General features: G+C 33.5%; 1 protein-coding gene across 1 annotated transcript in view; it reads left to right on the top strand.

The window, feature by feature from the left end:
- Positions 1-15,195, top strand: part of LOC145292232 (uncharacterized) — a 351,246-nt gene that overhangs the window by 186,069 nt on the left and 149,982 nt on the right. The window contains exons 72-77 of the mRNA XM_080138555.1: positions 1,529-1,664; positions 2,760-2,777; positions 4,489-4,521; positions 4,677-4,951; positions 10,974-11,109; positions 12,791-12,811. Of these exons, the coding sequence (XP_079994681.1) occupies positions 1,529-1,664; positions 2,760-2,777; positions 4,489-4,521; positions 4,677-4,951; positions 10,974-11,109; positions 12,791-12,811 (619 nt within the window). The remainder of the gene's footprint in view (positions 1-1,528; positions 1,665-2,759; positions 2,778-4,488; positions 4,522-4,676; positions 4,952-10,973; positions 11,110-12,790; positions 12,812-15,195) is intronic.

Below are 15,195 nucleotides of genomic sequence, written 5' to 3'. Positions count from 1 at the left end.
CAGTGTGAAAAGTCTTTACAGGTGAGAGTAGATATAAAACTTAATTGCTTGTATATTCACTCTCAGTCTTTCTCTATTTGTTTGACTATTCATTATAATTTGTAATCCTAGCAAAGCCATTATTATAGCACAAGGGGGGGGGGCAAGCATATAAACGCAACAGTAGATTCTTTGATATGACAGGAGCACCTTAGAAATGAATTGTTTTGTTTATAGCACAATTGAACCATGATACTTGACTTTTCTATTGTAAACTTTAATTCAAGCCATTATATATAAAAATAATTTTATAAAATCAACAGTAGGTTCTCTCTGGTACAATGTAGACTACAATGTATTGTGGACTAGGTCACTGCAGGAGGGGTGTGAAGTTTCCGCCCAGTGCACCATGATTGGTCCCCAACTAGAGTAGGCAATCAATCGATTTGATTGAAAAAATTGGTGATTTCACAGATTTTGATGACAATAAAAATATGGGAGTGTGAAACACTCGTTGATCATCATTCAATTCTGGACAACTATACAGAATAGTTAACACAGACCATTCCTCTTCATGTTAAGGATGGCTTTCTAAATAATAACAATATTATTTCAGCACGATCAGTCAGCTACAGATTATTTAGAAAGCCATCCTTAATAGAGGGATCGTTTTGTTAACTATTTTGTACTTTTATCTAACAATTTAAACCGAAAGTTTTAAGATCAGGAACTGAATCTGATCAAACACCATTTGCTGTTGACTGTTTTTAATTTGTCTTAATATTCACCATTCAGTATTTATAAAGTACCGGAAAATGTTTAAAAATGAAATTGAAATACTTCCGCAAAATAAATTGTTATTGGTAATTATTAAAAAAGATAACTATACAACAATATTTGTTTTACTTTTAAAAAATAATTTATGTATTGATTAGTTTCTGTTCGTATTATTTTGATAGAGTTATGCTTGGTAGGTTTTGTTTGATCACCAACTAACAAGCACCTGTCGCTTTAAAAAAACTCATTGGCTTTGAATGTACGAGAAAGACAATGATTTTATTATTACTAACTTTATCTATCGTCAGGGTGAAGACATATTGTTGAGTAAAGGGTTTAGAGAAAAACAGTTAAAAATTCAAAACACATACATTTTTTCTGTAAATGGGATTTTAAAATTTTCGTTTAGTTTTCCTTTTCTCTTATTTTATTTTGGCAAATGTTAAAATTAGAGTTGGTTAAGATCTTTCAAATAAGTAATATAAAATGGCAATTAAAAAAAAGGAAACAAATTGTGAAAATTAATTTAATATTATGCATTAATAGAAAGGAAAAAAATACTTCTTGTCACTTTTTAAATTCTGACAGCACTATATAGTTATATATACATAGTTAATATAACAATAAACTGAATGATATTGGTAAATAATGTTTTAAGGAAAAATATTGAAAAAAATTATCAAATTAATTGTGTTTAAATACTACCGCTTGTTTGTTTCTTTTTTCTGTACTTTAAATACCTCAGATATCATGTCTTTCTCTCTAAAATCAGAACAATGGACCAGATGATGTTGTCCGAATTCCATTTGGTACAACTGCTGATACAATCAAAATCCACTTTACTGCAGTGAAGCCTGATTGCCTCATGCGGATAACTGTATCCATCATTGGTTGCTTCCAATCAGCTTGTAAGTTTTCACTGTTTTTTAAATTTCTTTTATTTATTATCAGGAATCGTTTCCAAAATGAGATTAGAATTGCACTCTTCTACCAAAATACAAATCCATTTAATACTAATTCATATGAATCTCTAATTGCAATTCCATTTCCAATGAATCTCTAATTGCCAAGCAATGTGTGATATTCAATGTAAATATTACACAGTGAGCTATTCTGCCTATATACTGTCCATACGGGTTCTACATTCATTCTACCAATCGTTTTAACATAAAATCATATTCTTGAGTCACTGGTATTAATATATAATGATATAGTTAATCATCATTTGTTATTAGATTGGTCCTTAAAAATACAAATCCACTTGATACAAGTAATTTGTATGAAACCTTTTAACTCTGACTACCAATTAAATGCTCTGTAAACCTGAAGTCTTGCAATATTGTGCTGGAACAACTATGCCATCTTTAAAAAATAAATTCAAACAATGTGCTGTTATGAAATTTTGCACGAGGATCTCAAACTGCTTCATCATTTGATTTTAGCAAATATTTTTTGCTCATATACAGCTTTTGAATAAATATGCATATTTTAATTTTTTAAGTTGAATGTTTCTTTTCTCTGTTTTATGGCATATAAACATTTTTGGTTAATACGGGAAACAAAATACACATTGAAAATTATTAATTTTAAGCCATTAAACACTAGTTTCTGCTTTTTTATAGCAGAGGAAAGGTGGGTTCATGCCTTTTCCAATGCTTTTACACTGTAATTAAATGCATTGGATGTCAACCTTATACAAAAAAACGTGATAAACAAAGAAATCAAACCAATCCAGCAACTCTATCACATAAATTATTAAGTTCTCAATGCCATTTTGTAGTATTTAATTCTTTTAAAATCAATTTTTTTTTCTTTTCATTATTTCATGTTTTATATTACCATCAGTATAAGTTGAATGTGATATGGAAATAAAAGTTAATAATTTTTACGTACTTTGTTAATTATAAACTGAAGAAAATAATTTTTAAACTCTAAAATATATATTTGATGTATTTCTTGCAATGGATTTATCAAAATATATCTTTTTAAATTATTTTTTCTAGCTACAACACCAAAAGCAAGTAAGTATATCGATAGATATTTGCTGTTTTTATATGTGAATTGTAAAGTAATATAAATATATTTTATTTTAAATATTTATTTTGATTGTAGTTTAATTATATTGTCCTATTTTTGCATGTAGATTCATATTATTTAACAGTTTTCATGTGTAATGAAGAAATAAACAAGGAGATTTTCATAAAACTAAGTTTTTCTTTATTAAACATCTTTATCTAGATTATACCTTTTTATAATTATTGCTTGCTTAAACAAAACTCTCTTTTAAAGTCTCTGCATTGGTTTTATATTTTGCTTAGTTATTGTGACTTCAGATGTCTTTATGCCTTAGTCAACACATGCTGGATGGCTAAAAAAAGAGATTGATTTCTCATGACTCATTTCATCAGTCAATTTGTTGCTTAACAATATACATTTCTCTCAGTTTTCAACTGCCAAAACTGAATAAGTTGTTCATTTGTTAGTACAATTCATAGCTGAATTCATTTTCTTTGATATATCCTGAGTCCAGCTTTACTTAGTCTTATGTAGACATTTAAGATATAACATATATCATAAAACATCAAATATATAGTTGCATGCATTTAGTATTGTACATATAGTTACATTATGAAAATTGTAATTAACTATTTAGATAAGAGATATCATAATTCATTAATTTCAATTAATTTTTATCTGATTGTTAATTTTAATATTTCATTGAATTTTTAATAAAAAAATATGATAGCTAATTGTTACATGATAAGGGCTGTCCCCTTTTCATGTAAGTATAAAAATAGAGAGATTACTTAAAATGAAAATAAAATGAGAGAAAGCAGAAATCGAACCTTGGATATAAGTTTTAAAGAACAATAGGTTTAAATGGAATGTCCAGTAAATTGTTAATTCGGATGAAATAAATAATAAATAAACTATTTATTGTTAAAAGAATGTGGATAATAAAATATGGGTTAAATGAATTAGATATGCAGTTTGAATTCCTTTGTGGAAACAACAAAAGAAAAAATAGGTTATTGGGAAATCAGAATGTCGGAAACGTGCAAGTCGCGCATGTTGGAGGCACGTGAGTTTGGTCACGTGGCCGGACATGCATGGATTTCTCAATATAGGAAGTGAGAGTTAGTTAGTTAGACAAAGAGTTAGTGGAGAAACTCAGAGAGAGTCTGGAGTTTGAAATTCGAACGTCTAGAAACGAGACGATCACTTTTAAACTTAATATGTGAAGCTTTGAATTCTTGATGAGAAAACCACAGTCAATCGTGAAGAAATAAAACCATCATGTGTTTTTGTAAAACGTCATCTTGTGTTGTGATTCTACAAAAAGGTAAATTGAATTGTTATTATATGTCTATATGTCTGTGTTATAAAATGTCTTGACATACACATCTCATATCCACAATGTGAATCTACATCTCATATCTACACTAAGACTGACTGAAGACTGTCTCCTCACTTTAAGAGCTTCTCATATCCTTCTTCAACACGTCTAAGTATGAACAGTTTTAATAAACATGAATCGTCATAACATGAACAACATCCCTCTCTAGAACTCTTACAACACATCTCTCTTCTAAGCATCACTTATAATAAGACTCAAATAATGAAACCTAAATATAACATAATAACAAGTGTGAACAAGTCTTAAACATATATATTAAAATAATTTGTTGGCAATACAAGATTATTTTATTGTATAAATTATATACATTTCAGCAACAACACCACCCAAGCCTTCAACAGAAACAGGTAAGTCTATAATTGTTTACAAACATTTTAGCTTTTTTTATCTAATTTTTGTTGTACACAAAGTTTAAATATTTTAATCAGATGAATATTTTAAATATCCATTGGATTAAAATGTTTAAAATTCATCATCTAAATTTCATTTCTTTTTGTTTCAGCTTCTTTATGTGTCAAACAAGATGGCATGGCTGATTCTTCCTTGGTGAGAAACTGGGATATTGATGTGTCCAGTAATGAAGAACATAAAGCTGCTATCCGGCCAGGTGGACATGGATGGACACCTGAATCTGGAGATAAGAAAAAGACAGTCAACATCTTTGTTGGTGATGCTCTCATTTATGGAGCCAACTTGGTTCTGCTAAAAAGTAAATGTGTTGCAAAGTATGATGTCTTCCTCAGTGAAAGTCAACATGGAAATGCACATAGATTTAAGGTAGGAAGTTCTCATTTATTTAATGATAATAAACTTTTCCTAGTATTCTATCTATACTAAGATAAGTAAACATGATGAACTAAATTGTGTGTGTGTGTATTTCGTAACTAAATCCCGGCTGTGCTATTAAAAAAATGTTCCGCCGAGTTTGCTTCAGTTCTCTCCAAACTTTACAATAAATGCCTCAACGAATCTTGTTTTCCCAACTGCTGGAAAACCGCTTCTGTGGTACCAGTTTTCAAGAATTCTGGTGAAAGAACTGACCCACTAAATTATTGACCCATTAGCCTCCTCCCGCTTTTCGCCAAAATATTTGAGTCCTTAGTTAATCAAGCCCTAGTCCAGCAACTAACAGCTGCTAAACTCCTGACTGACAAACAATATGGATTTAGGCAAGCCCGTTCAACAGCAGATATCTTAACTGTAGTTTCTGAACGTATATACCGTTCATTGGACAAAACAGGGGAGGGTAGAGCGGTAGCCCTTGATATATCTAAGGCTTTTGACAGGGTATGGCACGATGGTCTTCTAAGGAAAATTAGATCATATGAAATCACTGGAAGAATTCATAATGTAATTAAATCCTTCTTAAGTAAGAGGAAAATTCAAGTTGTCCTCGATGGTCGTACATCTAAACAATATGACATAAATGCGGGAGTACCTCAGGGGTCTATCCTTGGACCTCTATTATTCCTGATATTCATAAATGACCTCCCTGATAAAATTGTTTCGGAGATGGGTATATTTGCCAATGACACCACTCTCTATAACAGATATGAGGGGAAAATAAATGAACACATATCCAAGGAAATGGCAGAAACACTAGAGGATGACCTCCAATCTGTAGTGGAATGGGGACAAAAATGGATGGTCACATTCAATGCTGCTAAGACTAAGCTTGTTTCCTTCAATAACTACAAGAAACCTTCTCTACCACCAATAGCAATGACCAAGAACACATTGCCTGAGGGTACTTCTTTTAAACTCCTCGGCCTAACGTTTACAGGGAATATAAACTGGAATAGATACATTGCGAGCTTTGCCAAGGCTGCTGCAAAGAAGGTTGGCTCCCTCTACCGTGCTAGAAAACTACTTACACCTGACAGTATCCTGTACCTCTATAAGGCCACCATTCGCCCATGTATGGAGTACTGTTGTCACATCTGGGCTGGTACATCTGCTGCTTATCTCTCGCTCATGGACAGGGTTCAAAAGAGAGTCGCCAACCTGATAGGTTCTGAACTGTCATCTAGGCTTCAGCCTCTGTCCCATCGACAAGATGCTGCATCCCTCTGCCTGTTCTACAAATATTTAATGGTGAATGCTCTGACGAACGGCAAACACTTGTACCTCCTCGACATAACTACCCCCGACAAACCCGACAAGCTACTAAGTCTCGTTCCTTTACAGTAGAGATCCCTAGGTCCCTTTACAGTAGAGATCCCTAGGTGCAAAGCCTTTTACTCCAATAGTTTCTTCCCCAGAACTGCAGGTCTTTGGAACTCCCTTCCGGGATTCTGCTTTCCCAACTGTACTGATATGCAGAAGTTCAAGTGTAATGTTAACAAACATCTTTCTACTCATCTCCCTTCATAATGACCCTCCTAATTAAGTCCCTGATAGTAGCTCCCTGCTTCAAAGTGGCACTGTGCCTTGTTTGGGGTGAAAATTGAATAAAAAAAAAAATTTTTTTAAAGTTCTTATTTAATGATAATAAACTTTTCCTAGTATTCTATCTATACTAAGATAAGTAGACATGATGAACTAAATTGTGTGTGTGTGTGTGTGTGTGTGTGTGTGTGTGTGTGTTTCTTAACTAAAATTCAAACCATTTAACTGTCGGTTAAATCCAAATGCGATCAGCAACCAATCATCATATCCATTTTGCTTATAAACATATCACTAACTATAGAAATTATAGTGCTATATTTGTAATTTCTTTATTTATATATACTTCATCTCACAAAATAACTCTAAATAGTGATTGTTATTTTTATAATAAATATAGTTATCCACAGTTGTTTCGTCATCAGTGTGGCTAGACATAACACAGATATTCACATTAATATTCAAAACTCAAACAGATGAATAACACTCACAATGAAATAAGCAGCCAAACACCAGATCCATCGCTGTCAGCAGCAATATTGACTGCTGTCCAGAAAATGAAATGGAGAAAACAATTTTTTTTTACTCTTAAGCACAAAAATTCCAGCTTGAGTGTGAAAAAAATTCAAATGCATAGATTGAATAGAAAATTTTATATTTTATTAGCCCCAAGTATCTGTTGGTAACGTCTTTTATGCTCAAGCCTTGAATGTCATTTTCATGTTTTCATCTGTCTGGCATGATTAATCATTTGAAATAGCATTTCTGTCAGTCTGTAATGCTGAAGTTTGAAAATTAAATTTGTTTAGTCTGTCATGCTCAATGATAATAGATTGTAAAAAAATAAAAACAAATAATAATAATTTCTTTTTCGCCTTATTATTATTTTAATAATAATAATAAAAATAATAATAATAATAATAATAATAATAATAATAAGAAGAAGAAGAAGAAGAAGAAGAAGAAGAAGAAGAAGAAGAAGAAGATGAACTTAGCCATGCCATGGATAGACTATAAGAAAGCATATGATGGGATCCCACAAGCATGGATAATAGAATGCCTGAGAATGTACAAATACCAGGTAAGATAATCAATTTGATAGAAAAGGCAATGAAAACATGGAGACTTGAACTGACAGCTGATGGACAATATATAACTGAAATCCGAATACAAAGAGGGATCTGCCAAGGTGATTCTCTATCACCATTACTGTTCATTATAGCCATGATGCCCCTGAACAACATCCTAAGAAAATGCCAAGCCAGATACAAGTTCACTAACACAGAAGAAAGACTGAACTACCTAATGTACATGGATGACCTGAAACTATTTACAAAAGCAAAGACAAACTAGGGACACTAATAAACACAACCAGAATCTTTAGCCAGGATACCTGAATGGAATTCGGTATGAAAAAGTACACACTGCTGACCATAGGGAGGAGAAAACTGGAAGTAACAGGGTGCTGGAAGCAGACAACATCAAAACAACAGAAATGAAAGAAAAAATAGAAAAAGAAATACCACAGAAGAACAAGAAAACTCCTTGAAATTAAACTAAATAGTCAGAACCTTATTAAAGGAATAAACACATGGGCAGTGTCATTATTAAGATGCTCTGGACCATTTATAAGCTGGACAAAAGAAGAATGAAGGAATATTGACCAGAGAAAATTAAGATAACACCACCAAAATTCCAGTGAGGACTAATGGTCGCTGTCAACGAGAAATCAATGGTAAGCGATAATGCAAATTCTTTTGTAAAGGTTATCGGAAGTGGTAAAGAGTACTGGAAATTTGGGGAGACTTGTTGTCACTCAAACTCCAGAGAACACCACAAATTGTTCTCAAAGAGCAATCTTTGATGATGGCTTGTGTGACTACTCCAAGTGAGTAAATAATAATAATAATGGTGATGATAATAATAATAATAATAATAATAATAATAATAATGGTGATAATAATAATAATAATAATATGATGATGAAGAAAGTTCAAATAGTACCGATAATAGTAGGAGCACTAGGAACAATCCCGAAAAACTTTGAAAAAAGAATGTCAGAAATTGGAATCAGAGGAATAACTGCAAAAGTACGACGACTAACGATAATGAAAACGACTGAAATATTAAGGAAAACCCTTGAATGCGGAGAATAATACAAGACAATATAACGAATAAGCGTTACAGGGAATGAAGAACACCGAAACTGCATATTTACAAGTTCTACACCCCCCATCATGCACTCCCCCCATTGTTTCATCACCGATCCCCCCACCCAAAAAAAAAAATGATACCAAAGGGCCGAGAAGGGTCAATAAGGACTGAAAAACCGAGGAGCGAGCACCAACCAGACCTCGGCTGGACAAGCGCAAAGAGAACTGGGACCTTGGGGAGGCTGAGTGCCACTCAAATTCCAGCATAAACCAATGGCCACTACCAGCGAGAAATCAATGGTAAGCGACTGTTGCGATGATGCAAATTCATTTGCAAATGCTATCGAAGGAGGTGGAGAGGTCTGGACGTCTGGGGAGACTTGTTGTCACTCAGCTTCCAGAGAATACCACAGGTTTCCAATCAGATCGTTTGTTGACTTGTGTGAAAGCTCCATGTGAGCCAATAATAATAATAATAATGGTGATGATGATAAAAATAATAATAATAATTCTAGAAGTGTAAGCCATTTTTAGTTTCAGAACAGTTTCAGATCGTTCGCTGTTACACACAAGTCCTGGGAGGTGACTTGTTTGTAGTAGACAGTTCTACAGAACAAAATATTCTTACCGTGTCGAGACGGAAAAGAACATGTGAAATTGCTCCAGAAAAGGTTTAATATTTATGAAGCAATTCTGGTTTCTGATTGGTTGGTAGCAAAACGTGAATTAATTTGATTCGTCAGTTCTTAGCAGCATCGTTTATAAATAGAATCGTCCGACTGTGTGTGATCATACCTCATTATAACACTGTTGTGATGGGATGTGTCTCCTAGCGGCTTCGGCTGCAGGGAGACAGGGTAGTACACGTCAAGGATTCATCACGACACTCAGCCCAACAGATGAGGGGCCGGGAACCGGCCCAGCACCTGTTGGACTGAGATACACCGCCTGGGTAATACCTAGGAGGTCCACCCTCCCAGGCCTTGCCACCGGGCTTTCCGGTGGGGCAAGTTTATTGCTTGCTGCCTGAGGCATCCCGACCAGGGAATGCCGACAGGATTACTCAGCCAATTTTTAAAATTGTAGGAGTGCCCCTCCTTTAGGGGAGCCTGCGGGGTTCCCACTTTCCGGCCTTGTGCCACATTTTGCCGATGTGGGCGGCAATTAAATAACTACCCCATTATAACACCAAAATATTGCAACAATAATAATGGTGATAATAATAATAATAATAATAATAATAATAATAATAATAATAATGGTGATAATAATAATAAGAATAATAATAATAATAATGGTGATAATAATAATAATAATAATAATAATAATATTAATAATAATAATAATAATAATAGTGTCCTTTCAATTGATTTGTGATAGTTATTTCAATAGTGATATGAGAAAGTAGTTAAATATTAAATGTCAATGCTATTAAATTTATAAATAAACCAGAGCTAGAGTAATTGGTCTCTCCACCCCTCTCACATAATTTCATTACAGCTAAGGTTCACCATTATATTATCTTTCCCTCCCACCCTCATCAATAGCCAATGTAAATGCTTGAATGCCAGTGGTTCTTAAAGAATATGTTTTATGGAATTTTTTTCTTGGTAATCATGAGTAGAATATGAGTACTTTTGAATTAGTAAGTGAAAACTCTGCTAACCTCATCTAAATATGATTGGAAATAACAACAGAACTAAATATGAAAATTAAAGAAATCAACTGAATATTTTCTTTCGTTTTAACAATATGGATTAATATTTGCCATAATAAAAGAGATTTGTATCTTTATTTTGTTTATAAAACTATTAATCACAAATGTAAGTAAAAATCGTTTTTACTTATATATGAAATAGTAGTAGTAGTAGTAGTAGTAGTAGTAGTAGTAGTATAAAATATAAAGCAAAGAAACGTTTGTGTTATATTCCACTGAAAAAATTGTCAAACAACTATTGAAATTCTACGATCCCTTTCAATTGTTTATCTTTGTATCGTTGCTGTTGCTTACATTCAATGTCTAGTTAACAATATTGGTGAAAAAAGAACAACTCAGATGAGACTATTTTTAATACATCAATGCTAAATTCAACATAATACAACTTATCAATTCTCATCTCCAAAAATAATAATTATTTTTTAATGCATCAATGCTAAATTACAAAAATTAAATATACATCTAATACTCTTGCTGCCATTATTAATAGCGTGTAAACACTAATATAATAGTTATATCTATTTTCTGTATTTTTGTTTTTCAGAACAATAATCCATCCGATATCATAAGGATTCCATTTGGCTCAACAGAAGATACAATCAAAATTCATTTCACCCCATTAAGTGCACAATGTAAAATGCAAATAGCTATATCTGTGATAGGTTGTTTCCAGTCAATGTGTAAGTAAAATTCATTTATATTTGATCAGAAATATTCCTATGTTTGTTTCATTTAGCTTGACTATATCAACTTTTTCTTGGGGCGTATTTAATACTGAAACACAATAGCTCTTGTAAAAAATGTAATTATCATCATCCATTTAAGATCTGAAGAGAGGTAAGTAGTGCTTAATGTATCTAAAGCTTTTAACAAGATCTGGCATATAAGTTTTCTCAAGAAAATGATTTTTTATGGTATTATTGGACGAGTATTTGATAAGTTCAAGTCCTTCTAAGCTAAAAAAAAAAATCAAGGTTGTTCTATAATGCAATCCTTGGATCTTTCTCATTCTTGATATTCATAAATAACCTACTAGTTGCAATCACATCCAAGATGAGTATATTTGCTGATGACAACACGCTCTATTCTCAAAATGAGGAAAAATCAAGCACACGCATATGCAACACAATTGCTGAATCCTTAGAAAATGTAGTTTGTAGTGGAATGTAGTCTGTGGTGGAATGAAGCAAAAAAAAAAAAAAAATGGATGGTTCCATTTAATGCTATTAGAACAAAAATCTTTTCCTTTGACAATTATAAGAAACTTTTCCAATCACTATTTCCATGGCTGATAGTATTCTTTGCAAGAGTTTGACATTCAAACATCTTGGCCTAACATTTACATTTCTCACACCTGCCAGTATACCTTTACAAACTGGGCTGGTATCAACCATTAGTCCTTCCATTTTCTAAAATGATTTCTAAAAAGGAACTCTAACCTAATAGTGCAGTGTCCCATCTGTGCTTGCTTTACAAGAACTCCAATGAAATGTACTCCAACGGAAGACTTTCTATTCGAATCACTTCCCTTTGCACTTCCCTTCCTGTTTCTCTGACTAAATTTAATGTAATGTGAACAAATATATGGCTGCACAACTCCAGATTTAGCATGCCACTAAAAAGCTGGCCCCTAATTCACAGTAGGTTCTTACATCTCAGTAGCATTTTGGGGGATTAACTGAAGTAAAAAAAAAAAAAGTTAAAATGATAAATTAAAAAAAAGGAGAAATGTATATTCAAGAGTCCAAAAATAGTAATAAATTGTTGGTGGGTAAATTGGAATTGCCCATTTTATGGAGACATAATGAAAATTTATGTGGCTTTCATTTTTGTAAGAAATGAATATAAAAAGTAAATAAATATAAAAAATAAATAAATATAAGGTGTTTGGTATTTTTTATGGAAAAGATCTTTTCCCAAAACAAAGTCAATTTGAAAATTCAGGTTTGGTTTTATGTTTAGAAAGAGGTGGTATTTGAATGGTTTATTATATGCTGTTGTTTAGCTGGTAGACTAATTGCATTGCTGAAACGTAAAACATAATCGAGGGCTCCCGTTTCAGTTGTAGGGGAGGGCGTTACTCCTTTCCCAGGATTACTTCACTTATCCTTTATTTTTATGTTATTATTCTGTGTTTAGCAAAGGGTCATCAAGTAATATTTTTGTTAGTCTTTGGCACAACTCAACCGCAAATTGAACCCAATTAACAAATACTAACCATTATGCCAAATAGTTTTCATAATTACTATTATTCTGTCCAGAAAGTAACATTTTATCCAGAATATGAACATTAATATGAAACATTTATCTTAATTGTACTGATCAAATTGTCTTGCATTCATGATTTCCTTTTTTTTACAGCAACAACTCCACTTGTGACAAGTAAGTATTAGAATTTGTTTTATTCTTATATTCAAACTGTATTTATAATAAAATTAATTTAAAATTCATATTTATGAGATTTGCATGCAACAAATATAGAAATAAACAATTCTGTAATAGAATGCGGATGTTTTGCGTCATCCATCAGAGAAGTTAAAAAGATTTGAACACTAATTGATAATGATTGATAATTGAGAAGATCAGAGGTGAGGAAAGGTGCAAAAACGACAAAGTCAGATAAAGTCTTCAGTGAGCCAAATTATTTTACTGACTGTGGCTACAAAGCTATTATTATTTTCATATATATATTTATATTAACCCTTTTTCAAGCTATTTCGGTCCTATTACTTATTTGTTTTTTTCTCCAAAATGGCAATGGTTAAACTCAGCAACAGAGTAGACAATGTATTGTGAACGTTATCGGCAGTTTCCTTTACTCTCGTTTCTCTTAATTTGTCCCTCAGTCCTCATTTTTAATGGGTGATTTTTCTGACAAATGGAGAAGAAAATGCTGTATTCTATGTTGACAGTATTTTGTGTGAACAGTCGCTAGAGTTGTCGGAAATTTTCTATTTTTATGTTTATCCCTGTAGCCATGTCACTAATAAGGGTGCTGGATGTAAGCGTTTTAACTGGGCTGACGTTATCCACCTGATAGTCAGGGACCCGAACCTTGGATTAACCACTAAGGAGGCTTTCCTATCAGCAGGTGCAAAGTATTGGGGCTGATGTATTGCCATTTGGTGAATGGATTCTGGACCCTGCAGTAGCTTCTGATGGGGCTTCTGGATGTTATATTAGTGGGTAATTGTTACGACTTTACCTTTTGCTGCTCTAAACAAGTCTGTCGACCTATTTCACAAATCTCAAAACTCTATCATGAAAAGTTTCCAGAAAAAATACAGACTAAACTCAGATCTCCAACTTCCAACGTAGACCCCTACTACCATGTCTCCTTCTCTAACATCAGGGGTTTATGTTCCAACTGCCAGAGGTTGAAACCCAATTACAGGAGACTAAACCAGACCTATTATTCCTAAGCAAAACTGGCATTGGACCGACTATTTCCTTAGAAGAGTTTGTAATTAAAGGATACTCTAACTTAACATCCAAATCTGACCCCCAACATGAGTATGGAATATCTGCCTACATTAAAGATGGCTTTCCATATGGTCGAAACATCTCCAGAGAAGACCCTAAATTACCCTTATGTGCTTCTAAGTTGCACTTGTTCACACTACTGCGTTTATATTTGACCTCTATCGCCCCCACAACAGCGGAGTTACTATAAGAGCATATCTGAGAAAATTGATCACATCCTGTCTGCTCATTCTTCAACTAACATTCACGTCTGTGGAGTCTCCAATGTTCACAATCTGGAATGGTTAACCCACTCAAACAAGACAGATGATAGGGAGGGGGTTCTGTCACGATTTCTCCATTGCTTATGATCTCACTCAGATTGTTCATGAACCCACCCATGTGCCCAACACTGACGGTCAGTATGCAAGTCTCCTAGGCCTTTTCCTCATAACTTACCCTGAACTATGTTCATCTTCCATTCTATCCCCACGGGGATCTTCTGATCACTCTGTTGTATTAGTTAAAATAAAAACAAAATGTAATAAGTCCTCAGACATACCTCTCCATCATACAGTATATCGATATTCTATGACTGACTGGGATACCTTCCGTACATTTATATCAGATCTATCTCTGCACTCCATGTTTAAACAGGATGTGTCCTCTATAATATCAGACTTAACAGAATGGTTAATTGTAGGTATAGACCGTTCCATACCCTTGAAAAAATTCCAGCAAAAATCTAACAGCCAGCCATGGTTCTCTCCGGAATGTGTTACTGCCATTGTTCACAGAAATCACTTTTTTCACTGCTTCCAACGTAACAGATGTACTGAGACTAAAGCCGCTTTCATGACTGCCAGCAACCACTGTAAAAGAGTAATAAAAAATGCAAGATAGTTGTATGCTCAGTCCATCAAGTCCAAAGTGGCTGAGCAGCAGCTTGGTTCCCACCAGTTTTGGCAAATAGCAAATAAGATCCTGAACAGAAGCTCTATCCCAACTATCATCAATGGACCTGAGATAATCTCGTCAGCATCAAACAAAGCCAAACTCTTTGCCAAGGACTTTGCAGCTAATTCTACCCTATGCGACTAAGGCCACCAATGCCCTGTATATCCTGCTGTATCAGAAAACACATTATGTGACATACAAATATCTGTACATGATGTTGCCAAGCTAATCAAAAACCTTGATTCCAGTGAAGCAACTGGCCCTGACAACATTCAAATGATAGTAATGAAAAAGCTTCAACCAGAACTAGCTCCCATACGTACAAAGCTGTTTAAGCATTGTCTTAA

This window comes from Euprymna scolopes, chromosome 13, assembly GCF_053919585.1.
Source record: "Euprymna scolopes isolate OS-2025 chromosome 13, ASM5391958v1, whole genome shotgun sequence".
Lineage (NCBI taxonomy): Eukaryota > Metazoa > Mollusca > Cephalopoda > Sepiida > Sepiolidae > Euprymna > Euprymna scolopes.
Note: the sequence above shows the minus strand (reverse complement) of the source record. Positions and strands in the feature narration are given on the sequence as shown.